The sequence below is a fragment of the Neophocaena asiaeorientalis genome, unplaced genomic scaffold (assembly GCF_003031525.2).
Source record: "Neophocaena asiaeorientalis asiaeorientalis breed wild unplaced genomic scaffold, Neophocaena_asiaeorientalis_V1.1 scaffold141, whole genome shotgun sequence".
In the NCBI taxonomy this organism is placed as follows: Eukaryota; Metazoa; Chordata; class Mammalia; order Artiodactyla; family Phocoenidae; genus Neophocaena; species Neophocaena asiaeorientalis.
The window spans coordinates 3,513,497-3,539,653 of record NW_020174267.1 but is presented as its reverse complement, the minus strand read 5'-3'; the positions used below and the strand labels follow the sequence as shown (position 1 = coordinate 3,539,653).

At 39.3% G+C, this 26,157-nt stretch overlaps 1 protein-coding gene across 1 annotated transcript in view; it reads right to left on the bottom strand.

The window, feature by feature from the left end:
* The window catches only part of DNAJC3 (DnaJ heat shock protein family (Hsp40) member C3), an 86,989-nt gene that overhangs the window by 19,068 nt on the left and 41,764 nt on the right, over positions 1 to 26,157 (bottom strand). Inside the window, exons 5-9 of the mRNA XM_024755267.1 lie at positions 18,590 to 18,742; positions 16,530 to 16,711; positions 15,985 to 16,104; positions 10,737 to 10,842; positions 10,532 to 10,652 (exon numbers count right to left, since the gene is read on the bottom strand). Coding sequence (XP_024611035.1) covers positions 10,532 to 10,652; positions 10,737 to 10,842; positions 15,985 to 16,104; positions 16,530 to 16,711; positions 18,590 to 18,742 — 682 coding nt within the window. The remainder of the gene's footprint in view (positions 1 to 10,531; positions 10,653 to 10,736; positions 10,843 to 15,984; positions 16,105 to 16,529; positions 16,712 to 18,589; positions 18,743 to 26,157) is intronic.

Below are 26,157 nucleotides of genomic sequence, written 5' to 3'. Positions count from 1 at the left end.
AAATTAGGCCACTTCTCCTAAAACACAGCTGTTTTGGGGGCATAAGAATGCTGAAGCAAGCAGGTGGTATGAACTTTGAACACAGAATACTTTTGTGGACTAGGGAGGACTTAGCATCACTAGGCAGAGTCCTAGAATAAGCAAGAAGGCACAAGAATCCGGTTACAGAACATCATAGGACGTCAAAGGTAAAATACGTCTATTTCACAATTTGGCCCAGGCTGGCCCTTCATCCAGAAAAAAATGCTACCAACTAGGTTCCTATTCTCAGAATTCTGGATACTATTAGTAATACTAAAATAACAGCCGTGTCAAATGGAGTTAATACAGCAGTCATACGTCAGACCTAGAAGCTAGCTACCCCACCAAGTACCATTTGTATACAAAAGTCAACGCAAGTTCCAAGCAACTATCTAAAAATGGAGCCATTTACTAGGAGCGCTGTACTAAGAGGCATCACTTTGAGCGTCATCTTCTTTAACTGTCACAACAGCCCTATGTAATAGGTACTATTCTCATTCCTGTCTTGCAGATAAGGAAAGTAAAACATAACAGGCTAAAGTTACTTGATTGAAATCACACGGCAAAAATAAACGGCACACTCCCAAAGATATGCAAATGGCCAACAAGCATACGAGAAGATGTTCAACATCACTAATCATAAGGGAAATGCAAATCAAAAGCACTAGACATCACTTCACATCCATTAGAATGCCTACTATTAAAGAAAAAAAAAACAAAACAGAAAATGTGTTGAGGAGAACAGAGAGAAATTGGAACCCTTGCAACACTGCTGGTGGGAATGCAAAATAGTACGACCACTATGGATAAAGCAATGTGGTGGTTCTTCAAAAAATTAAAATTACTTTATGATCCAGCAATTTCACTTCTGGTTATATATCCAGAAGAACTGAAAGGTGGGTTGAAGAGGTATTTGTACAGTCATGTTCTAGTAAGCAGAATCCCCTAATATCTTTCCGGATCATTCTATCATAAGCTGCAAATTAATAAATCTCCATGTTCCATTATTCACTAATCTAAACCTATTTTTTCTTCATTCATTATATACCTACCATCATTTTAAACTGCTGATTGAAAAAAAAGTAAAACCAGCAAACATAATACAAAAAGGCTTCATATGTTAACTCAGGATTTCAACATATTATTTCACCTTTAAGTAAGATTACTACTCGGTTACATCATTTACTAAACCTCTGATTCAAATCCAAACAACTCAAGTAACGCCTTTCAGTTTCAACTATACAAACTTACACCCTACCCAGCCCCTAACCCAAAATAAAAGACCTAGCAACCCATTGTCTCTCTCTCCATGAGGTTGCTTGATTTTCATAAGTTGTGACTAAACAACCATTTTATTCTTCTAAAACCATAATTCAGAAAGATCCTGCAATACACAATCTAAACTCCCCAGAAAGACAAAGAATAAACTCCTATGTTTTTAAAAATTTTAAATGCTAAAATAGACTTCAAAGACAGACCTATTATATTAAGTTAGTATTAAGCATCTTTTTCTTCAAGAATTAAGCTGTCAAATTTCTCTAAAAACTAAAGTTGGTTTAATATTCAAGATACAAAGGCATCTTGGGCTTCCATGGTGGCGCAGTGGTTGAGAGTCCGCCTGCCGATGCAGGGCACACGGGTTCATGCCCCGGTCCGGGAAGATCCCACATGCCGCGGAGCGGCTGGGCCCGTGTCCCATGGCCACTGAGCCTGTGCGTCCGGAGCCTGTGCTCCGCTACAGGAGAGGCCACAACAGTGAGAGGCCCACGTACCGCAAAAAATAATAATAAAAAGATACAAAGGCATCTTTCAACTTATATTTAGCAGCCTACAAGTTTTATTTTTTAATTTATTTATTTTTGGCTGCATTGGGTCTTCGTTGCTGCGCGTGGGCTTTCTCTAGTTGTGGCAAGCAGGGGCTACTCTTCGTTGCAGTGTGCAGGCTTCTCATTGCGGTGGCTTCTCTTGTTGTGGAACACGGGCTCTAGGCACACGGGCTTCAGTAGTTGTGGCACACAGCTCAGTAGTTGTGGCTCGTGGGCTCTAGAGCACAGGCTCAGTAGTTGTGGCACACGGGCTTAGTTGCTCTGCGGCATGTGGGATCTTCCCAGACCAGGGCTCAAACCCCTGTCTCCTGCATTGGCAAGCAGATTCTTAACCACTATGCCAACAGGGAAGTCCCTTAACCCTTTTTTCTTAACAGCTAAGCTTAAATTCTTCTGCAGCATCGCTGATTTCAATTAGAGCTGAGGGTTCACATACAGATAAGAAAAGTACACTTTGATGAAGCATTCTAATAACTAACTGGAATGCAAAATCCTAGAATATAGCCATCTAGGAGCTCAAAAGTGAAAAGAGCAAGTATGCGAAAGGAATCTATGTAATCACATGCCTTACTGATGCATTCTTGTGGCTCTTAAAGCTCATCATTTTGATCACATACATTTCAAGCCTCAATCAGACCTCAAAGACTATAGTATACAAATGTCCCACAATGTAACCAGAGTTGTCAACACTCCCAGGAAACCATTTAGAAGCAAGATTCTTTTTAAATTAAAGAAAGCAGGAAAAAAGTAAATGATCAGTTTGCCTTAAAAATGAGTACCACAAACCTTTCTCAATTATAAGTGTAGTTATCTGTATCTTAGTATAGGTTTTATCATTGCTGCAATGCATTCTTACTACATTTAAAATAGCTGCACAGAAGTTGAGACACAGATGTAGAGAACAAACGTATGGACACCAAGGGGTGAAAACCATGGTGGGGTGGGGATGGGGGTGTGAACTGGGCAACTGGGATTGACATATATACACTGATGTGTATAAAATTGATGACTAATAAGAACCTGCAGTATAAAAAAACAAACAAAAACAACTAATACTAAACTTTCTTTGGGTTATTTGTATGGAAATATGTTAATATAAATGTTTCAGACATTACATGAAATTTCTAAAAATCTTATATGTTCTGGTATAATGCTATAAGTCATAATTCCAGTTATTACTTTAAAATGTATATCTCAGAAATAACTAAATTTCCTTGTCAATTGCATTATTATGAACTTTCATCAAATCTTTAACTGTGGTCATTTTTAAGTCTCTTGTCATTTACAGAGTTCTGGGTGTACTCTGATGCTTTTGCAAAAATGTTCCTATAAAAGGGTTTCATCGTCAAGGAATTCATGGAAAAGACTGACAAGAACAGGTTTCTGGTAACTGACTATACTGCTGAACTGAGTGAATAAGCATTTTCAGGAGTCTCATGGAAAACTGATGAATTCACAGAAGTGCTAACAAAAGATCAAGATGAAAAAAATTAATGACATGGGACTGAGTGAACTGATGAGGATGATTATAATTTTTGTGACTTTCTGTTTGAATAAAAAAAAATCCCACAAGGACTCAGAGGCAAAAAATATACAAATCATTTTTTACTGCAAAGTAAAGGAGCTGTTACAAAGGACGATTACTGGACTGAATGTCAATATTATGACATTATGAGTGTGTTTCGTGTTTGGTAACTGCAATTATTGTTGCTTTTGTTGTGGTCATCCATTTACAATGCTTGGTGTCAGTTTATTTATCTCTTGTAAAAATAAAATACAGTGTGTGTATGTGGAAAAAAAATATAAACATTGCCAATGTTGTATCTCTTCTTATGGAAATTAATAAAAATATTAAATGTGGGTTTCCCTGGTGGCGCAGTGGTTGAGTCCGCCTGCTGATGCAGGGGACATGGGTTCGTGCCCCAGTCCAGGAAGATCCCACATGCCGCGGAGCCACTGGGCCCGTGAGCCATGGCCGCTGAGCCTGCGCGTCCGGAGCCTGTGCTCCACAATGGGAGAGGCCAAAAGAGTGAGAGGCGCGTGTACCGCAAAAAAAAAAATTAAATGTGAAAAAAAAGGAATAAAATAAAACAGCTGCACACTTCATTAAATAAATATGCAGCAATTAATTGCGGAAAAGAAAAAAGAGCATCACAAACCAAGTTTCACCAGAAAAATACACTTACTGGTTTTGATTTAAAATGCTTTACTTGCTCTCTAACCCCTGCTCCGGCACCACCACCAATACACGCACTCGGCTCTGGGTCACCCCTTACTTGTCTCCCGTCAAGCAGAATCCAGCTACCATGCTGTGAGGACACTCAGGCAGCCCTATGCAGTGGTCTAAGAGGAACTGAGGCCGCCTGTCAACAGTTAGTACCAACCTGCCAGCCATCCGTGTGGCTGACAGGGTCTTCATGCTCCGGCCGGGTCTTCGTGCTCTGGCCAGGTGTCAGGCCTGTGCCTCTGAGGTGGGAGAGCCGAGTTCAGGACATTGGCCCACCGGAGACCTCCCGGCTCCACATAATATCAAACAGCAAAAGCTCTCCAAGAGATCTCCATCTCAGAGCTAAGACCCAGCTCCACTCAATAACCAGCAAGCTTCAGTGCTGGACACCCCATGCCAAACAACTAGCAAGACAGAAACAAAACCCCACCCACTGGCAGAGAGACTGTCTAAAATCATAATAAGGTCACAGACACCCCAAAAAACACCACTGGATGTGGTCCTGCCCACCAGAAAGACAAGATCCAGCCTCATCCACCAGAACGCAAGAACCAGTCCCCTCCACCAGGAGGCCTACACAACCCACTGAACCAACCTTAGCCACTGGGGGCAGACACCAAAAAAACAGGAACTACGAACCTGCAGCCTGTGAATAGGAAACCCCCAAACACAGTAAGTTAAGCAAAATGAGAAGACAGAGGAACAAGCAGCAGATAAAGAAGAAAAGTAAAAACGCACCAGACCTAACAAATGAAATAGGCAGTCTACCTGAAAAAGAATTCAGAGTAATGACAGTAAAGATGATCCAAAATCTTAGAAATGGAAAGGAGAAAATATAAAAAACATTTAACAAGGACCTAGAAGAAGTAGAGAGCAAACAAACACTGATGACAACACAATAAATGAAATTAAAAATTCTCTAGGGGCTTCCCTGGTGGCACAGTGGTTGAGAGTCCACCTGCTGATGCAGGGGACACGGGTTCGTGCCCCGGTCCGGGAAGATCCCATGTGCTGCGGAGCGGCTGGGCCCGTGAGCCATGGCCGCTGAGCCTGCGTGTCCGGAGCCTGTGCTCCACAACGGGAGAGGCCACAACAGTGAGAGGCCTGTGTACCTCAAAAAAAGAAAAAAAAGCAGCAAGGGAAAAACATCAAATAACATAGCTGGGAATCCCCATATGGTTAACAGCTGATCTTTCAGCAGAAACTCTGCAAGCCAGAAGGGAGTGGCAAGACATATTAAAAGTGATGAAATGGAAAAACCTACAACCAACATTACTTTACCCAGCAGGATCTCATTCAGATTCGACAGAAAACTTAAAACCTTTATTGACAAGCAAAAGCTAAGAGAATTCAACACCACCACAACAGCTTTACAACAAATGCTAAAGGAACTGCTCTAGGTAGGAAACACAAGAGAAGGAAAAGACCTACAATAACAAACCCAAAACAATTAAGAAAATGGTAATAGGAACACACATATCAATAACTACCTTAAGTGTAAATGGATTAAATGCTCCAACCAAAAGACACTGACTGGCTGAATGGATACAAAAAAAGACCCATATATACGATGTCTACAAGAGACCAACTTCAGACCTAGGGACACATACAGACTGAAAGTGAGGGGATGGAAAACGATATTCCACACTAATGGAAATCAAAAGAAAGTTGGAGTAGCAAATCTCGTATCAGACAAAATAGACTTTAAAATAAAGACTATTACGAGAGACAAAGAAGGACACTTTGGGATCAATTCAAGAAAGGATCAATTCAAGAAGAAGATATAACAATTGTAAACATGCATGCACCCAATATAAGAGCATCTCAATACATAAGGCAAATGCTAACAGACATAAAAGGGGATATTGACAGTAACACAATTAATAGTAGGGGAATTAAACACCCCACTTTCACCAATGGACAGATCATCCAAAATAAAAATAAATAAGGAAACACAAACTTTAAATGATACATTAAAAAAAGATGGACTTAATTGATATTTATAGGATATTCCATCCAAAAACAACAGAATACACTTTCTTCTCAAGTGCTCATGGTACATTCTCCAGGATAGATCATATCTGGGGTCACAAATCAAACCTTGGTAAATTTAAGAAAATTGATATCGTATCAAGTATCTTTTCCGACCACAACGCTATAAGACTAGATATCAATTACAGGAAAAAATCTGTAAAAAATACAAATATATGGAGGCTAAACAATACACTACTAAATAACCAACAGATCACTAAAGAAATCAAAGGGGAAATCAAAAAGTACCTAGAAACAAATGATAATGAAAGCACGATGACCCAAAACCCATAGGATGCAGCAAAAGCAGTTCTAAGAGTAAAGTTTATAGCAATACAATCCTACCTCAAGAAAACAAGAAACATCTCAAATAAACAACCTAACCTTACACCTAAAGCACTTAGAGAAAGAAGAATAAAAAAACGCCAAAGTTAGGCGAAGGAACAAAATCATAAAGATCAGATCAGAAATAAATGAAAAAGAAATGAAGAAAACAATAGCAAAGATCAATTAAACTAAAAGCTGATTCTTTGCGCAGATAAACAAAATTGATAAACCATTAGCCAGACTCACCAAGAAAAAAAGGGAGAAGACTCAAATCACTAAAATTAGAAATAAAAAAGGAGAAGTAACAACTGACACCGCAGAAATACAAAGGATCATGAGAGTTTAATACAAGCAACTATATGCCAATAAAATGTACAACCTGGAAGGAATGGACAAATTCTTAGAAAAGCACAACCTTCCAAGACGGAACCAGGAAAAACAGAAAATATAAACAGACAAATCACAAGCACTGAAATTAAAACTGATTAAAAATCGTCCAACAAACAAAAGCCCAGGACAAGATGGCTTCACACGCGAATTGTATCAAACATTTAGAGAAGAGCTAACACCTATCCTTCTCAAACTCCTCCAAAATATAGCAGAGGGAGGAACACTCCCAAACTCATTCTACGAGGCCACCATCACCCTGATACCAAAACCAGACAAAGATGTCACAAAGAAAGAAAACTACAGGCCAATATCACTGATGAACATAGATGCAGAAATCCTCAACAAAATACTAGCAAACGGAATTCAGCAGCACACAAAAAGGCTCACACACCATGATCAAGTGGGGTTTATCCCAGGAGTGAAAGGATTCTTCAATATATGCAAATCAATCAATGTGTACACATTAACAAATTGAAGTAGAAAAACCATATCATCATCTCAATAGATGCAGAAAAAGCTCTTGGCAAAATTCAACACCCATTTATGATAAAAACCCTCCAGAAAGTAGGCATAGAGGGAATTTACCTCAACATAATAAAGGCCATATATGACAAGCCCACAGCCAACATTGTTCTCAATGGTGAAAAACTGAAACCATTTCCTGTAAGATCAGGAACCAGACAAGGTTGTCCAGTCTCACCACTATTATTCAACATAGTTTTGGAAGTTTTAGCCACAGCAATCTGAGAAGAAAAAGAAATAAAAGGAATCCTAATCAGAACAGAAGATGTAAAGCTGTCATTGTTTGCAGATGACATGATACTATACATAGAGAATCCTAAAGATGCTACCAGAAAACTACTAGAGCCAATCAATGAATTTGGTAAAGTCGCAGGATACAAAATTAATGCCCAGAAATCTCTTGCATTCCTATACACTAATGATAAAAAATCTGAAAGAGAAATTAAGGAAACACTCCCATTTACCACTGCAACGAAAAGAATAAAATACCTAGGAATACAGCTACCTAAGGAGACAAAAGACCTGTATGCAGAAAATTAAAAGACACTGATGAAAGAAATCAAAGAGGATACAAACAGATGGAGAGATATACCATGTTCTCGGACTGGAAGGATCAACATTCTGAAAATGACTATACTACCCAAAGTAATCTATAGATTCAATGCAATCCCTATCAAACCACCAATGGCATTTTTCACAGAACTAGAACAAAAAATTGCACAATTTGTATGGAAACACAAAAGACCACGAATAGCCAAAGCAATCTTGAGGAAAAAATGGAGCTGGAGGAATCAGGCTCCCGGACTGCAGACTATACTGCAAAGCTACAGTAATCAAGACAGTATGGTACTGGCACATAAACAGAAATAAGGATCAATGGAATAGGACAGAAAGCCCAGAGATAAACCCACGAACATATGGTCACCTTATCTTTGATAAAGGAGGCAAGAATATACAATGGAGAAAAGATAGCCTCTTCAATAAGTGGTGCTGGGCAAACTGGACAGCTACATGTAAAAGAATGAAATTAGAACATTCCCTCACACCATACACAAAAATAAACTCAAAATGGATTAAAGACCTAAATGTAAGGCCAGACACTATAAAACTCTTAGAGGAAAACATAGGCAGAACACTCTATGACATAAATCACAGCAAGATCCTTTTTGACCCACCTCCTAGAAAAATGGAAAAAAACCAAAAATAGACAAATGGAACCTAATGAAACTTAAAAGGTTTTGCACAGCAAAGGAAACCATAAATGGGATGCAAGGCAGCCCTCAGAATGGCAGGAAATATTTGCAAATCAAGCAACTGACAGAGGATTAATCTCCAAAATTTATAAGCAGCTCGTGCAGCTCCATATCAAAAAAAACAAACAACCCAATCCAAAAATGGGCACAAGACCTAAATAGACATTTCTCCAAAGAAGATATACAGATATCCAACAAACACATGAAATGATGCTCAACATCACTAATAATTAGAGAAATGAAAATCAAAACTACAGTGAGGTATCACCTCACACCAGTCAGAATGCCCATCAAAAAATCGACAAACAATACATGCTGGAGAGGGTGTGGAGAAAAGGAAATCCTCTTACACTGCTGGTGGGAATGTAAATTGATACAGCCACTATGGAGAACAGTATGGAGGTTCCTTAAAAAAACTTATAATAGAACTACCATGCAACCCAGCAATCCTACCACTGGGCATATACCCTGAGTAAACCATAATTCAAAGAGTCATGTACCACAATGTTCATTACAGCACTGTTTACAATAGCCAGGACTTGGAAGCAACCTAAGTGTCCATCGACAGATGAATGGATAAAGAAGATGTGGCACATATATACAATGGAATATTACTCAGCCATAGAAAGATACGAAATTGAGTTATTTGTAGTGAGGTGGATGGACCTAGTGTCTGTCATACAGAGTGAAGTAAGTCAGAAAGAGAAAAAAAAATACCATATGCTAACACATATATATGGAAATCTAAAAAAAAACCAAAATGGTTCTGAAGAACCTAGGGGCATGACAGGAATAAAGACACAGAGAATGGACTTGAGGACACGGGGAGGGAGAAGGGTAAGCTGGGATGAAGTGAGAGAGTGGCGTGGACATATATACACTACCAAATGTAAAATAGATAGCTAGTGGGAAGCAGCTGCATAGCACAATGAGATCAGCTCGGTGCTTTGTGACCACCTCGAGGGGTGGGATAGGGAGGGTGGGAAGGAGACGCAAGAAGAAGGAGATATGGGGATATATGTATATGTATAGCTGATTCACTTTGTTATAAAGCAGAAACTAACACACCATTATAAAGCAATTATACTCCAATAAAGATGTTAAAATAAATAAATAAAAGAAAATGCTTTACTTGATTTGAAACAAAAACTTTTCATTAAGGGCTCTAAGACTCACTTCTTTTCAAAATCACCTCATTTAAATGTTTATAGCATAATATCACATGAAAAAGATCACAAAACAAAATATATGAAAGAAAAAAAATATATATATATATATGTGAAAGGATTCTATACAATTACTGTATTTCCCTTAGTTATCTTCCAAAAATAGGGCACTGCCTTTATTCAAGGTCTTTACAACATCTAGCAGGAATCTCTCTCTCTGCTACTTCAACTTGAACAAAGTTCGGTAAGCAGGTATCCTAACATTTACTAAACAGCTTAGGGGTCACAGAGGATCATTTTATATTTACGCATATATGTCACATGTATGTCTGCTGTAGGTAGAATATATATACTGCATACATGCATAGAATATGTATGCATAAAATACACACTCATACATATGCATAAAGTCTGAAAGGTGTAAATCCAAAACAAGCAGTGATTACCTCTGGATGATATGAGATCTATAATTTAAATTTTCTACCTTGTTATATATCTTTTCTAACTTGTCTCCAACAAAGAAAGTTAAAATTTTTATTTTTATATTCCACTGTACTGGTGTCAACAGCAGAACTCTTTCCTTATATGGTATAGTTTTCATGTTCCACCAAGAAAGAATAATTTTCAGGTTCTCTGCCATTTTTCTAAAATTGCCAACATTTTCAGGTACTCTGGTAAACTTGTTCTAAACAAAAGGATGTTAAACAGGTGCTAATTGCACATATAACAACTTTTAGGTATCGCAAATCAAATTCCTTAAAGATTTACCTTCATCGTACATCTCTTCTATTAAATAGGCCTCTGCTCGGTCTTTCAGAGCGTTCACATTGTCAGGTTCCATCTGTAAAACTTCCGAACACACTCGAATAGCTTCAACAGGCTTCTCATCCTAAAAGTAAGTGTGAGAAAAGAATTTATAGTTGTTTTCCACAATGTCAAGTTTTTACAATTCTGGGAGTGAGTCAACAGTTACCTTCGAAAAGCAGTGGCAAATCCTTTCTTTTGAACGAATTGTATACTCAGAAACACTTGGCTCTGTTTTCATGACAGATTCATATTTGCTGGTCGCATCTGTGTATCTGTTAAATGAGCAAATCATGATAAGTAAAAAATAAAATTCTATTTCCAGAGCTAAAGAAACGACCCTCTACTCTTCACTATATGTTACTTAATCAATTGACCTGAATGAGCACATCCCTTCAAAGACTGCTTCTACCTTATTAATCTACAGTAGCAAGGAAGGTTCTCTCTGCAATTAAGAGTTGGGAGATAACACACATGACCACAGAATATGTATCTGGATAAATCAAAGCATACCTGTGAGTACCCATCAAACCAAATGATGAATTCTCTACAGAAAAGTGCTCATGATTTTGAAACTGAGGAAAACACGTTGTTAAAGTCCGACTATACAAGGCTTATACTTTCAGCAAAACAGAGATCAGGTTTTCTTTCTTAGTTACTACACACTTTGATGAAATAACAGCGCCCATTACATGTTATTTTATATAACAAATATCAATATTCAAATCTAAGTACATTGTAATTCCTTGCAGAAGAAACCTTTTTATTTTTTTTGGAGATTTCAACAGTTTTCTATTCACTTAGTTGTGTGTGTATATGTGTGTGTGTGTGAGTATATGTATTTTATATAGTTTTATCACATGTGTAGATTCGTGTAACCATCACCACAATGAAGATACAGCTCTACTCCACCTCTGTAAGGTTCCTTCATGCCATCCCTTTATAGTTACACATCATCCTGCTCCCTAACCCTCAGCAATTTCTCATGTTTACCATCTCTATAATTTTATTTCATGAATACTATATAAATGTAATCATACAGTAGGTAACCTTTTTAAAAATTTTTTATTTATTTTTGGCTGCATTGGGTCTTCGTTGCCGCACGCGGACTTTTCTCTAGCTGTGGCGAGCGGGGGCTATTCTTCATTGCGGTGCGTGGGCTTCTCATTGCAGTGGCTTCTCTTGTTGAGGAGCATGGGCTCTAGGCGCATGGGCTTCAGTAGTTGTGGCACACGAGCTCAGTAGTTGTGGCGCACAGGCTTAGTCACTCCACGGAGAAGAAACCTGCTTAAATTCCCAACATTACTAGCTTTCTAAGAATAATAAAAGCTATTTCAGCACTTTTTTAAACCAGTGGAAAGTACTAGTCATGTTATGCATTGTTACTTTCCTCATTAATGGCAAACTGTTGGGTTGGCCAAAAGGTTCCTTCAGTTTTTTCCATAAGATGGCTCTCGCAGCACTTAGTTGTCTTTAGCTTCATTTGAAACAATTATGTTAGACTGTATGTGACAGCTGTCATATCAGTGTGCATTTAAAAAAACATCAAAATTGGTGGGCTTCCCTGGTGGCGCAGTGGTTGACAGTCCGCCTGCCGATGCAGGGGATACGGGTTCGTGCCCCGGTCCGGGAAGATCCCACATGCCGCGGAGCAGCTGGGCCCCGTGAGCCATGGCCAATGAGCCTGCACGTCTGGAGCCTGTGCTCCGCAACGTGAGAGGCCACAACAGTGAGAGGCCCACGTACTGCAAAAAAAAAAAAAACTGGTGAATTTTTGTGTAGCCATTTTAATGTTGAAGATGGAAGAAAAAAAGCAACATTTTCAGCATATTATGCTTTATTATTTCAAGAAAGGTAAAAATGCAACTGAAATGCACAAAACGTTTTGTGCAGCGTATGGAGAAGGTGCTGTGGCCGACTGAACATATCAAAAGTGGTTTGCGAAGTTTCATGCTGGAGATTTCTCACTGGATGATGCTCCACGGTCGGGTAGACCAGTTGAAGTTGACAGCGATCAAATAGAAACAAAAACTGAGAACAGTCAACATTATACCATGAGGGAGATAGCCAACATACTCAAAATATCCAAATCAAATGTTGAAAATCGTGTGCGCCAGCTTGGTTATGTGAATCACTTTGATGTTTCGGTTCCACGTAAGTTAAGCGAAGAAAACCTTCTTAACCATATTTCCACATGCAATTCTCAACTGAAACGTAATGAAAACGTTCCATTTTTAAAACAAGTTGTGACGGGCGATGAAAAGTGGATACTGTACAGTAATGTGGAATGGAAGAGATAGTGGGGCAAGCAAAATGCACCACCACCAACTACACCAAAGGCCGGTCTTCATCCAAAGAAGATGATGTTGTGTATACGGTGGAATTGGAAGGGAGTCCTCTATTATGAGCTCCTTCTGGAAAACCAAACGATTAATTCCAACAGGTACTGCTCCCAATTAGACCAACTGAAAGCAGCACTCCACGAAAAGCATCCAGAATTAATCAACAGAAAACACATAATCTTCCATCAGGATAACACAAGACCGCATATGTTTCTTTGATGACCAAGCAAAAACTGTTACAGCTTGGCTGGGAAGTTCTGATTCATCCACCATATTCACCAGACATTGCACCTTCAGATTTTCATTTATTCCGGTCTTTACAAAATTCTGTTAACAGAAAAAATTTCAATTCCCTGGAAGACTATAAAAGGCACCTGGTACAGTTCTTTGCTCAAAAAGATAAAAAGGTTTTGGTAGATGGAATTATGACGTTGCCTGAAAAATGGCAGAAGGTAGTGGAAAAAAAGGGTGAATACGTTGTTCAATAATGTTCTTGGTGAAAATGAAAAATGTGTCTTTTATTTTTAGTTAAAAAACCGAAGGCACTTTTTGGCCCACCCAACGCAAGCTACATTTACATGCCATTGTGGCACATTATTCCCAAAGTGCTGCAATCTTCAAATTTAAATGCCACTGTATTAAAATATAGGTTTAAATACAAAACTTAAGGCAAAAGCTAGACATCAATGTCAAAATCCTAGTTGGGATACTGTTCTATAGATTTCCAAGATGGTACAATTGTAGGAAATTATACCGAGTATGCAAGACCTCGCTCTATTTCTTAAAACTATGTGTGAAACTACAATTAGAAATTAAAAGTTCAATTAGAAAATAATGCACTTCACTTAAAAAAAAAAAAAAGGTAGCTTCTGGAAAGGTGGAGTAGATGTACCTTCCCCAATTCCTCTAGCTAGATACCTGTGTAAACATCCTGGACATTATATGTCCTTTTCTTTAATATGAAAAGACTCAGAAAGGAGGAGACAAGAAAATTATGGTCCCACCCCCACCAATATCAGCAGGTCAACTGGAGAGCCTAGACTTCTTCCCTGGTGAGCCTGTAATGAGGTGTGTCCACAACCAAGCAAGGTGGTGTCAGAGAATGCCACGTTGGGAGCCATAACTTTCATCCATGGCCAGAACTGAGTCCCCAAAACTCTTACCCACACCAAGCAGTAGTGACAATCCCACACCTCGAATAGCAATGAAGGCCAAGTGGGAAACCTCTACCTCAATCTGGCAGTTAACGAGGTTGTGCCTACCCCCCAGGCCCTCATGCTCACTTTGCTGGAACAATGTCAGGAAAAGCCACCCAAAACAGAAGATTTAAATAAAATACAGTATCTTATAAAATGAACATATCCAGGTTTCAATTAAAAACTAATCATCAGGGCTTCCCTGGTGGCGCAGTGGTTGGGGGTTCACCTGCCGATGCAGGGGACACGGGTTCGTGCTCTGGTCCAGGAAGATCCCACATGCCACGGAGCGGCTGGGCCCGTGAGCCATGGCCGCTGAGCCTGTGCGTCTGGAGCCTGTGCTCCGCAACAGGAGAGGCCACAGCAGTGAGAGGCCTGTGTACCGCAAAAAAACAAACAAACTAATCATCATACCAAGAAATAGGAAGATCTCAAACCAACACCAAGAGGACAGAGATGTTAAAGCAGCCATGAAAAAAGCAGCAATTAACCAACATGCTTAAAGCAAATGAAAAAATAGAATGCCTCAGCAAAGAAATGGAAAGTCTCAGCAAAGAAATAAAAGATATGAACATTCCAAATAGAATTTTTAGAACTGAAAAGTATAAAAACTGAAATAAATTGCTCACCACATGTGCTCAAGAGCAGAATGTAGGGGACAGAGAAAAGAATCAGTGAATTGGAACAATAGAAATTACCAAATCTGAACAACAGAGAAAACAAACTGAAAAAGAAAAATAAACAGAGCCTCAGGGACTGTAGGGCTAAAACAAAAACTCTAACATTTATGTTAATTAGAGTCTAAGAAGGAAAACAGAGGGCAGGGCTGAAAAAGTATTCCCAGAAATAATGGCTGGAAACTTCCCAAAATTTGACAAGAGACATAAACCTACATATTCTAGAAGCTAAGGATACGCCAAACAGGATAAACACAAAGAAATCCATGCTGAGATATATCATAATTAAACTTCTGAAAACTAAAGACAAGGAAATAATCTGAAAAGCAGTCAGAGGAAAATAACTCCTTATCTTTAGGGAAAAAACAATTAGAATGACAATGGATTTCTCATCAGGAACCATGGAAGCCAGAAAGAAATGGCACAATATTTTTCAGCTGCTGTAACAAAAGAACTGTTAACCCAGAATCCTGCACTGAGAGGAAATGTCTGCATACTCTGTATACATCGCTATCGCTCTAGATGTATATTACCTTTTAATAATCAATTTATGTGCCTGTCTCCCACACTACACTACCAGCGTCTTAAGACCAAACACTACTATTCATATTCATTTCTGCACCCCCCAGTACATAGTCAGTTCCTGATACAGGAAAAATTCAGTAAATAGTTGGTGAAATATAAAATAAATCTGCTGGTAAGAATATTATGCAGGGACTTCCCTGGTGGCAGAGTGGTAAGAATCCGTCTGCCAGTGCAGGGGACACGGGTTTGAGCCCTGGTTCTGGAAGATCCCACATGCCGCGGAGCAACTAAGCCCGCGTGCCACAACTACTGAGGCCGCGCACCTAGAGCCTGTGCTCTGCAACAAAAGAAGCCACTGCAATGAGAAGGCCACGCACCACAACAACCTCGCTGGCTGCAACTAGAGAAAGCCCACACGCATCAACGAAGACCCAACACAGCTGAAAATAAACAAACTGTAAATAAACAAATTTAAAAAAGAATACTATGTAGTTACCATTATTTATATTCTGCCTTATTCAAAAAGTGTACAATTGTAGTTTTGCTAAGGCTCAATGCCATCTAAGATACTGCACCCTCAACGGCAAGAAGTAAGAGCAAGCAGCTCAGGTGTTCTTTTGTGGCCACAGCCAGACATATGAGGGAAGGTGAGATCTTCTACACAAGCATAGTCTTACCTGCCTTCTTTGATGAGCTCTTCAGCTGACTTAATCAGCTTATTAAGTTTCTTGACTTGTTTATAGTGTGCAAAACACCTTTTATGATCCTGGTCGAGTTTAAGACATTCACGAACTTCACTGTTCATGGATTAAAAGAAGGAAAATACTCCAAGTAAAAATAATCAATAAATGGTTTTTCATACTAAATATAGAAATCACAATAAAAGGTATTTTTTGCCTGTAACAATTAAAATATACTGACAATAATTTATCATACACTGTTATCTACGACACTGTATTATGCACACACATTCAAATGACTTAAGTAGAGATATATAACAAACACTATTTTGCTTCTGCAAATGTAATACCCTCCTATTTATTATTTCATGAAGTATGAAAAGAACTAATGTGGAAGCAGAACAACTTAAGAGATAACACAAAATTATAGATATATAAAAAAGCCTTAACCATAATTTTATTAAAGTTACAAAGAAAATGGGAGTATTCTCTTACTGCAAACAATAAAAAGATGAAGAGATGTGTATGTTACTAGAACTGACCTGAGAGACAGTTCATGGTCTCCTAGCTCATAGTACAGTGTGCTGATTTTATAAAATGCCTCAGTATTATCATTCTTCAATTTTGATGCAGCTTTTAAGTCATTTATTGCTTTCCTAGGTTCCCCTTCTTTTATAAAACATTCAGCTCGAAGTTCCCGTAATTCTGCATCCCAAACACAAACCTTGAGAAACAAAAGAACTAGACTTAAAGAAACAGTAAATTATGCACATTCATACTTGCACCTGATATATTTTATCTACATATTTATCAACATAAAACATCCTCAATTAACATGATGACTCCTATATTGTAAGTAATATTAAAAAGTCTAATACAATTTAGATGTGACAAAAATAATGAGATGTGACAAAATAATTTCTCCAAAGATGTCTTAAATAAATTCCAATGGGGTAAGGGATATATGTACTAACAAGGCCCTTTTTCTACCCTTCAGTTATATAATTCTAAAACACTGAAAGTAAGAAAACATGGTATTTACTATTAGAAGGTGGTTCCCAGTGAAGTATATTTGATTTTTTATATAAATTTATTTTATTTAATTTTTTATTTTTGGCCATGTTGGGTCTTCGTTGCTGTACATGGGCTTTTCTCCAGTTGCAGCGAGTGGGACCACTCTTTGCTGCGTTGTGCGGGCTTCTCATTGCAGTGGCCTCTCCTCTCCTATTGCGAAGCAAGGGCTCTAAGCACGTGGGCTTCAGTAGTTGTGATACGCGGGCTCTAGAGCGCAGGCTCAGCAGTTGCGCACGGGCTCAGCTGCTCTGCAGCATGTGGTATCTTCCCAGACCAGGGCTCGAACCCGTGTCCCCTGCATTGGCAGATGGATTCTTAACCACTGTGCCACCAGGGAAGCCCTACTGTATTTGATTTTGAAGAGAATATTTTCTAACTGGATTTTTGTAGTTAACAATTCTAATTTCTAGTCTCAAAAAATAAAATCTAGGCTCTAAATTCACAAAATATTTTTATTCTACCAGTAACTATATTAAATGATCTTTTACAAAATGTTACCTCTTTGAAATTAAATCCGCATATCACAAAAATAAAGAGAAAAACAATGTGAGAAGGCTGAAGCTTCACTGTTTCTATTTTATCAAAAAGTTGACAATGTTTAGTACACCATTAGTATTCAAAATGTAAACCCAAATGCTCACCAATAAGACCTGTGTAAGTGTCTTTATGTATTTCTTAGAGCTGTATTAAAGTCATGTCAACTTTTCACAGAGTAAGATATCAGAATCAACATTGTATATAAACTAAATACAACAAGCTAGGTCAAGATGGATAGTCTCATTACTGGAAGGTGAAAATCATAAATTTATATTTCCTTGATAAAGCATTAACAAAATAATTTAGTAAACCACGAATTCCACTAGACACCACACAATTTCCTCTATGAAACTATCAAAAAGTGGCCATTCTACATACATCGAGTTTATTGCCAAGATTAGACTACACAAAGTGCTATGAAAATGATAAATAAATATGAATTATGACTGCTTCCATTTGAATATTATTTTAGACTTCCTTCTGAAACCATTACATCCTTTGTCATTAAGTCCTTGCTGAGGCAGACTTAGATTTCCCTATCTAGAACCCTCTGGATCCTATCAACTCTTCATCTGCCTTCTTCCCTAGAAACTTCTCACTCTAAACACTCATCTTTCCTCCCAAACATCATTTTTCCTTTTTCTTCAACCAACTCTTTCATCTTTTACCCCATTAACTAACCCCTAGAGTTTTCTTAACCTGCCCCCCCCAAATGCAAAATCAAACAGAAAACAGCAAAGCAGGCAATGTACAAAAATATGCAACTCCCACTCCATGGCACCTTCAGTATATTTACTGAAAATTTCAGTCCAAAATTTTGTTCTGTATAAACACCATCTTTCAATTAGGAGCTGAAAACCCCAGGGTCAATCTGATTTTATGCTATCTAGGTTTTTTGTGGTATATAACATGTCAAAGTATATACACATACCTTATAGTAAAAAGCAGTAAGTGTTAGGCATGTCAGCTGCAAGAGCAAAAAAAAACTTACCTCTAAAACCTTATCAAGGAAGGTTATAGCAGCAATATAATCTGAGCTTTCAAAAGCATCAAGTGCTTGTGAACGCAAATGCTGCATTTCATCAGATTTGATAAGTTGGGACTGGGCTTCTTTTTCTTCATTTTCACTTGGATTTGATTTGAGCTATAACAATAATAAGAAATTAAACAGGGTTTTCAATCTCTTGAGTGTAACAACCATAATATACAATGAAAGTATATTACAATATACAAGTAAAGTACAATACAATAATATACAATGATCTGACCCTTCCAAACACTCAAGTTCATCGGGGGAAAGGGGTAAGGAGACACTGGCACAACTGGCTTCTCCAATGACTCGTCCCCTGGTGCTGATCACTGTGGGAAGCAGCAGCAAAGGCATCCTTATTCCCACCAATATGGTGCACGAGAGCAAGCAGTGGAGCTAGAGTCAAAACAGCTGGGTCGCCAAAACTTCCCAGGAAGCAAATATATTTAGGAATGTGAAAAGGTAGAGAAGAATGAAGGAAAGCACCTTTCTCACTTTCTTACATATAGCTCTGCAGAAAAACCTGAGTTTTATGTGTTTTGCCTTCTAATTATATTTCTTAAGTATTTATTTTTAAGTATAAAATAATTTTATCACAATAATGAAGAGCATAGGGAAACTGAAGGAGAAGGCAGTTTTTTAGAGGTTATAAGATAAAAAAGATTTGATACCAGAGCGTTTGAGGTATAATAAGAAAGGAAGACTTTACAGGGAAAAATAAGAGAGTAATATCTTATTTAAAAGGCTTATGACATGATTTTAGGAGGTTCACACATTGACTCTTTTATTAAACATCTTTATCAAGGTATACTTTATATACCATAAAATTCACTCGTTTTGACTGTGCAATTTCATGATTTTTAATAAACTTACAAAGTATGCAACCATTATCACAGTTTTAGACCATTTCTGCCACCTCAATAAAATCCCTTGTGTCTGCTTACACTTCATTCCTGCCCCCAGGTTGGCCTCATATGCACAGTCAACTCTTAACAATTTCTTCCTCCAGATGGAAAAATCTTAAGCCTAACGGCACAGAAAAATTAGGTGCCTACATTAAAAAGCTACTGATTATGGGCTTCCCTGGTGGCACAGTGGTTGAGAGTCCGCCTGCCAATGCAGGGGACACGGGTTCGTGCCCCGGTCCGGGAAGATCTCACATGCCGCGGAGCGGCTAGGCCCGTGAGCCATGGCCGATGGGCCTGCGCGTCCAGGGCCTGTGCTCTGCAACGGGAGAGGCCACAACAGTGAGAGGTCTGCGTACCGCAAAAGAAAATAAATAAATAAAATAAATAAATAAATAAAAAGCTACTGATTTTTTGGAAAGATTTTTCTTTAAGATTAGTTTCTATGTGATAATTCCTGAAATCTAATATTCCTACTAAGATGGGAATTGTAGTTAATGGGCTCCCGTTTTGGGTGAAGTACAGACACCAGTAGGTTATTTCTAGAAATACCTCCCCTTCGGTTGACCAATCACACTGCTTCCCCTTCAGTGGACTCATGTTTTAAAAACACCCCCAGTAGCTACCTGGTAGAAGAGAATACTCCGAATGAGAAAACTTAGGAATATTAGTTCTTGGTGAAGGGACTGTATTTCTCCATTTTGTTTTTTGGATATTTTAGGTATTCTTTTCTGTCTGTTTAATCTTTGGCTTTTGAAGGAATGGCTAGGACTCCAAGCATTCACAGGTAACTGGGAAATGGCAACCTTAGCTCACTATGGAGGAGGATTTTCCCTGCATGACTGAATTTACAAGTTGAAGGAAGCTACTTTGGGCTATGGAATACCTGTCTTTGTTTTAGCATCCTCGGGGTAGTCTTGAGTATTTTTAATAAACCACGCTGGAAGGAGTATAAGTGTATATGTGCTGTCACTTTGCTCTGGGTAAAAGTAGATGTTTAGTGATGACTTGTTTCCACAATGATGATGATGATGATGATGATGTGTCAGGTATCCAGCATTATAATTCAACATCTGTATACACTACAAAGTGATCACTCCCACAAGTCTAGTTACCATTCATCATTATACAGCTGACCCCCTCCACCCATTATACCCAACTCCCAACCCCCGTCCCCTCCAGTAACCACTAATCTATTCTCTGCAACTATGAATAAATTTCATTTTGTTTGTTCATTTGTTTGTCTTTTTAGATTCCACATGAGTGAAATCATACAGTATTTGTCCTTCTCCATCTGATTTATTTCACTTAGCCTAATACACTCAAGATCCATCCATATTGTCACAAATGGAAGGATTTCTTTTTTATAGCTGAATAGTATTCCACTGCATATACATACTACATCTTATTTATTTTTTATTTTTTTGCGGTACGCAGGCCTCTCACTGTTGTGGCATCTCCCGTTGCGGAGCACAGGCTCCGGACGCGCAGGCTCAGTGGCCATGGCTCACGGGCCCAGCCGCTCCATGGCATGTGGGATCTTCCCAGACCGGGGCACAAACCCGTGTCCCCTGCATCGGCAGGCGAACTCTCAACCACTGCGCCACCAGGGAAGCCCCTACATCTTCTTTATTTGTTCATCCATCAATGGACACTTAGGTTGTTTCCATATCTTGGCTATTGTAAATAATGCTGCAGTGGACATAGAGGGGGGCATATATATTGGTAAGTTGTTTCCTATATGTACACTACTGCCCCCTTTTGGACAGAATGTATTAGAGACTGCCTCTTCTGGATGGAATTTGCATCTTTTCTCTCCCAAACTTTTACAGTCTATTCTCTTCAACACAATCTTTCTTGTAGGAAGGTGAGGGAGGGGAAGGCCCTAAACCTCGAGGGTGAGAATGGGGGGCTCAGCCTCACTCCATGGTCAAATAATGGGAATGGGAAAGAAGGAGTGAGCTCTGGTCATCTGGGCTTCTTTGGGGTTGGGAGGGAAAAGGAGAAGAGGGGGAGATTCTTCCAGGGAGGTAAGAAAGGAGTCTGAGGAACAAACTAAGGGCATATAACTCAGGAGAGTTTCAAAGAGGGTTAAGTGAGATGAAGCTTTTCACTCTTATCCCAAGGTTGCTGACTCCTCCCAACTGCCCTCTCATGTTCTGGGATACTTACCCGTGGAGAGTGAACCCTACTGATATTTCCCTCCCTCCTTTTGTCATGTTTCTTGATATCCCTTCTTTTCTGTGGTGCTTTACAGTTCTGACTCTTTCAGCCAAACCTCTATCTGTAACAGTACTTTATTTCTTATTAACCATAGTCACTATTTTTTGGAGAAAAAATCATAATAATGAACATAGATGTAAAAATTGTCCACAAAATGCTAGCAAACTGATTCCAGCAACACACTGAAAGGCTCAGACACCATGATCAAGTGGGGTTTATTCCAGGGATGCAAGGAGTTTTCAACATCTGCAAATCAACACAGTATACCACATTGACAAGAATAAAAACTATATGATCATCTCAATAGATACAGAAAAGACTTTTGATAAAATTCAACATCCACTTGTGATTAAAAAAACTCTTCAGAAAGTGGGCATAGAGGGAACATACCTCAACATAATAAAGGTCACACATGACAAACCCACAGCCAACATCACACGCAATGGTGAAAAGCTGAAAGCGTTTCCTCTCAGATCAGGAACAAGACAAGGATGTCCACTCTCACCACTTTTATTCAAGTCCTAGCCACAGCAATCAGAGAAGAAAAACAAATAGAAGGAATCCAAAATGGAAAAGAAGAAGTAAAACTGTCACTGTTTGCAGACAACATGAGGCTATACATAGAAAATCCTACAGATGCTACCAGAAAACTACTAGAGCTCATCAATGAATTTGGTAAAGTTACTGGATACAAGTTAATATAAATAAATCTGTTGAATTTCTATATACTAGCAATGAAATATCAGAAACAGAAATTAAGGAAACAATCCCATTAACTGTCGCATCAGAAAGAATAAAATATCTAGGAATAACTCTACCTAAAGAGGCAACAGACCTGTACTCTGAGAACTCTAAGATGTTAATGAAAGAAACTGAAGACGACATAGATGGAAATATACACCATGTTCTTGGATTGGAAGAATTAACATGGTTAAAACAACCATAGAACCCAAGGCAATCTACAGATTCAGTGCAACCCCTATCAAATTACCAATGGCATTTTTCACAGAACTAGAACAAAAATTTTTTTAATTTGTATAGAAACACAAAAAACCTCGAATAACCAAAACAATCTTGAGAGAGAATGGAGCTGGAGGAATCACATGCCCTAACTTCAGACTATATTAAAAAACTACAGTAATTAAAACAGTGTGGTACTGGCACAAAAAACAGAAATACAGATCAATGGAACAAGACAGAAAGCCCAGAAATAAACCCATGCATGCACTTATGGTCAATTAATCTACAACAAGGGGGCAAGAATATACAATGGAGAAAAGACAGCCTCTTCAATAAGTGGTGCTGGGAAAACTGGACAGCTACATGTAAAAGACTGAAATTGAACATTCCCTAACACTAAATACAAAAATAAACTCAAAATGGATTAAAGACCTAAATGTGAGACCAGGTACTATATAACTCCTGGAGGAAAATGGAGGCAAAACACTCCTTGACATAAATTCCAGCAATACTTCTTGGATCCATCTCCCAGAGTAATGGTAATAAAAACAAAAATAAACAAAAGGAACTCAATTAGGGCCTTCCCTGGTGGCGCAGCGGTTGAGGGTCTGCCTGCCAATGCAGGGGACATGGGTTCGTGCCCCGGTCTGGGAAGATCCCACATGCCGTGGAGTGGCTGGGCCCATAAGCCATGGCCGCTGAGCCTGCACGTCTGGAGCCTGTGCTCGGCAATGGGAGAGGCCACAACACTGAGAGGCCCACGTACCAAAAATAAATAAATAAATAGGAAAAAAAAGGAACTCAATTAAACTTAAAAGCTTTTGCACAGCAAAGGAAACCACAAACAAAATGAAAAGACAACCAGCGGACTGGAGGAAAATTTTTGCAAATGATGCTACAGACAAGGTATTAATTTCTAAAATATACAAACAGTTCATATAGCTTAATATCAAAAAAACCAAACCCAATGAAAAATGGGCAGAAGACCTAGACAGACATTTCTCCAAAGAAGACATACAGATGCTCAACAGGCACATGAAAGGATGCTCAACATCACTAATTATTAAAGAAATGCAAACCAAAACAATAAGGTATCACTTCACACCAGTCAGAATGGTCAACATTAAGAAGCCTACAAATAATAAATGCTGGAGAGGGTGTGGAGAAAAAGGAATCCTCCTACAAAGTTGGTGGGGATGCAAACTGGTGCAGCCCACTATGAAGAACAGTACGGAGGTTCCTTAAAAAACTAAAAACAGAGTTATCACATGATCCTGCAATCCCACTCCTGGGCATATACCCAGAGAAAACTCTATTCGAAAAGATACATGCATCCAAATATCCATAGCAGCACTATTTATAATAGCCAAGAAATGGAAGCAACCTAAATGTCCCTCAGCAGATGAATAGATAAAAAAGATGTGGTGTGGAGATACATACACACACACACACACACACACACACACACACACACACACACGAAGATTACTCAGCCATTAAAAGGACTGAAATTGGGTCATTTGTAGAGACGTGGAAGGACCTAGAGACTGTCTTACAGAGTGAAGTCAAAAAGAGAAAAATGAATATCATATATTAATGCATATATGTGGAATCTGAAATAATTGGTACAGACCATCTTATTTACAAAGCAGAAATAGAGACAAAGATATAGAGAACAAATGTATGGATACCAAGGGGGAAGCGGGGGGTGAATTGGCAAACTGGGATTGACATATATACACTATTGATACTGTGTATAAAACAGGTAACTAGGGGACACCTTCACTATGGCGGAGGAGTAAGATGTGGAGATCACCTTCCTCCCCACAAATACATCAAAACTATACCTACACGTGGAACAACTCCTACAGAACACCTACTGAACACTGGCAGAAGACCTCAGACTTCCCAAAAGGCAAGAAACTCCCCACGTACCTGCGTAGGGCAAAAGAAAAATGAAAATACAGAGACAAAAGAATAGGAACAAGACCTGCACCTCTGGGAGGGAGCTGTGGAGGAAAAGTTTCCACACACTAGGAAGCCCCTTCAGTGGCGGAGACGGGAGGAGGGCGGGGGGAAGCTTCAGAGCCACGGAGGAGAGCACAGCAACAGGGGTGCAGAGGGCAAAGCGGAGAGATTCCCGCACAGAGGATCGGTGCCAACCAGCACTCACTAGCCTGAGAGGCTTGTCTGCTCACCTGCTGGGGCGGGCGGGGGCTGGGAGCTGAGGCTCGGGCTTCAGAGGTCAGATCCCAGAGAGAGGACTTGGGGTGGCTACATGAACACAGCCTGAAGGGGGCTGGTGTGCCACAGCTAGCAGGGAGGGAGTCCGTGAAAAAGTCTGGACCTGCCTAACAGGCAAGAGACCACTGTTTCAGGGTGCACAAGGAGAGCGGATTCAGAGCACCACCTAAACGAGCACCAGAGACGGGCGCGAGCTGCAGCTATCAGCAAGGACCCCAGAGACAGGCATGAAATGCTAAGGCTGCTGCTGCCGCCACCAAGAAGCCTGTGTGAAGCACAGGTCACTATCCACACCTCCCGTCTCGGTAGCCTGTGCGGCCCGCCACTGCCAGGGTCCCATGATTCAGGGACAACTTCCCCGGGAGAACACATGGTGCGCCTCAGGCTGGTGCAACGTCACTCTGGCCTCTGTTGCTGCAGGCTCGCCCCGCATTCCGTATCCCTCCCTGCCCCCCTTGGCCTGAGTGAGCCAGAGCCCCCTAATCAATCACTATTTTAACCCCATCCTGTCTGGGTGGGGAACAAACACCCTCAGGCGATCTACACGCAGAGGCAGAGCCAAATAGAGAGCTGAACCCCAGGAGCTGTGTCAACAAAGAAGAGAAAGGGAAATTTCTCCATGGAGCCTCAGGAGCAGTGGATTACATCTCCACAATCAACTTGACGTACCCTGCACCTGTGGAATACCTGAATGAACAACAAATCATCCCAAAATTGAGGCGGTGGACTTTGGGAGCACCTGTACACTTGGGGTTTGCTGTCTGCATCTATTTGGTTTCTGGTTTTATGTTAATCTTATTTAGTATTTAGAGCTTATTATCATTGGTAGATATGTTTATTGATTTGGTTGCTCTCTTCCTTTTTTTTAATATACATTTTTTTTCCCTTTTTCTCTTTTTGTGAGTGTGTATGGGTATGCTTCTTTGTGTGATGTCCTCTGTATAGCTTTGCTTTTGCCATTTGTCATAGGGTTCTGACTGTCCGTTTTTAGTTGTTGTTGTTTGGGTTTTTTTCAGTATAGTTTTTAGCACTTGTTATCTTTGGTAGATTTGTTTGTTGGTTTCGTTGGTCACTTCTTTCTCTTCTTTTTTATTACATTTTTATGTTTTCATTTTTACTAATTTTTTTCTATTTTAATACCTTTTTTTTTTTTTTTTTTTTTTTTTTTTTTTCCTTTTTTTTTTTTTCTTTCTTTTT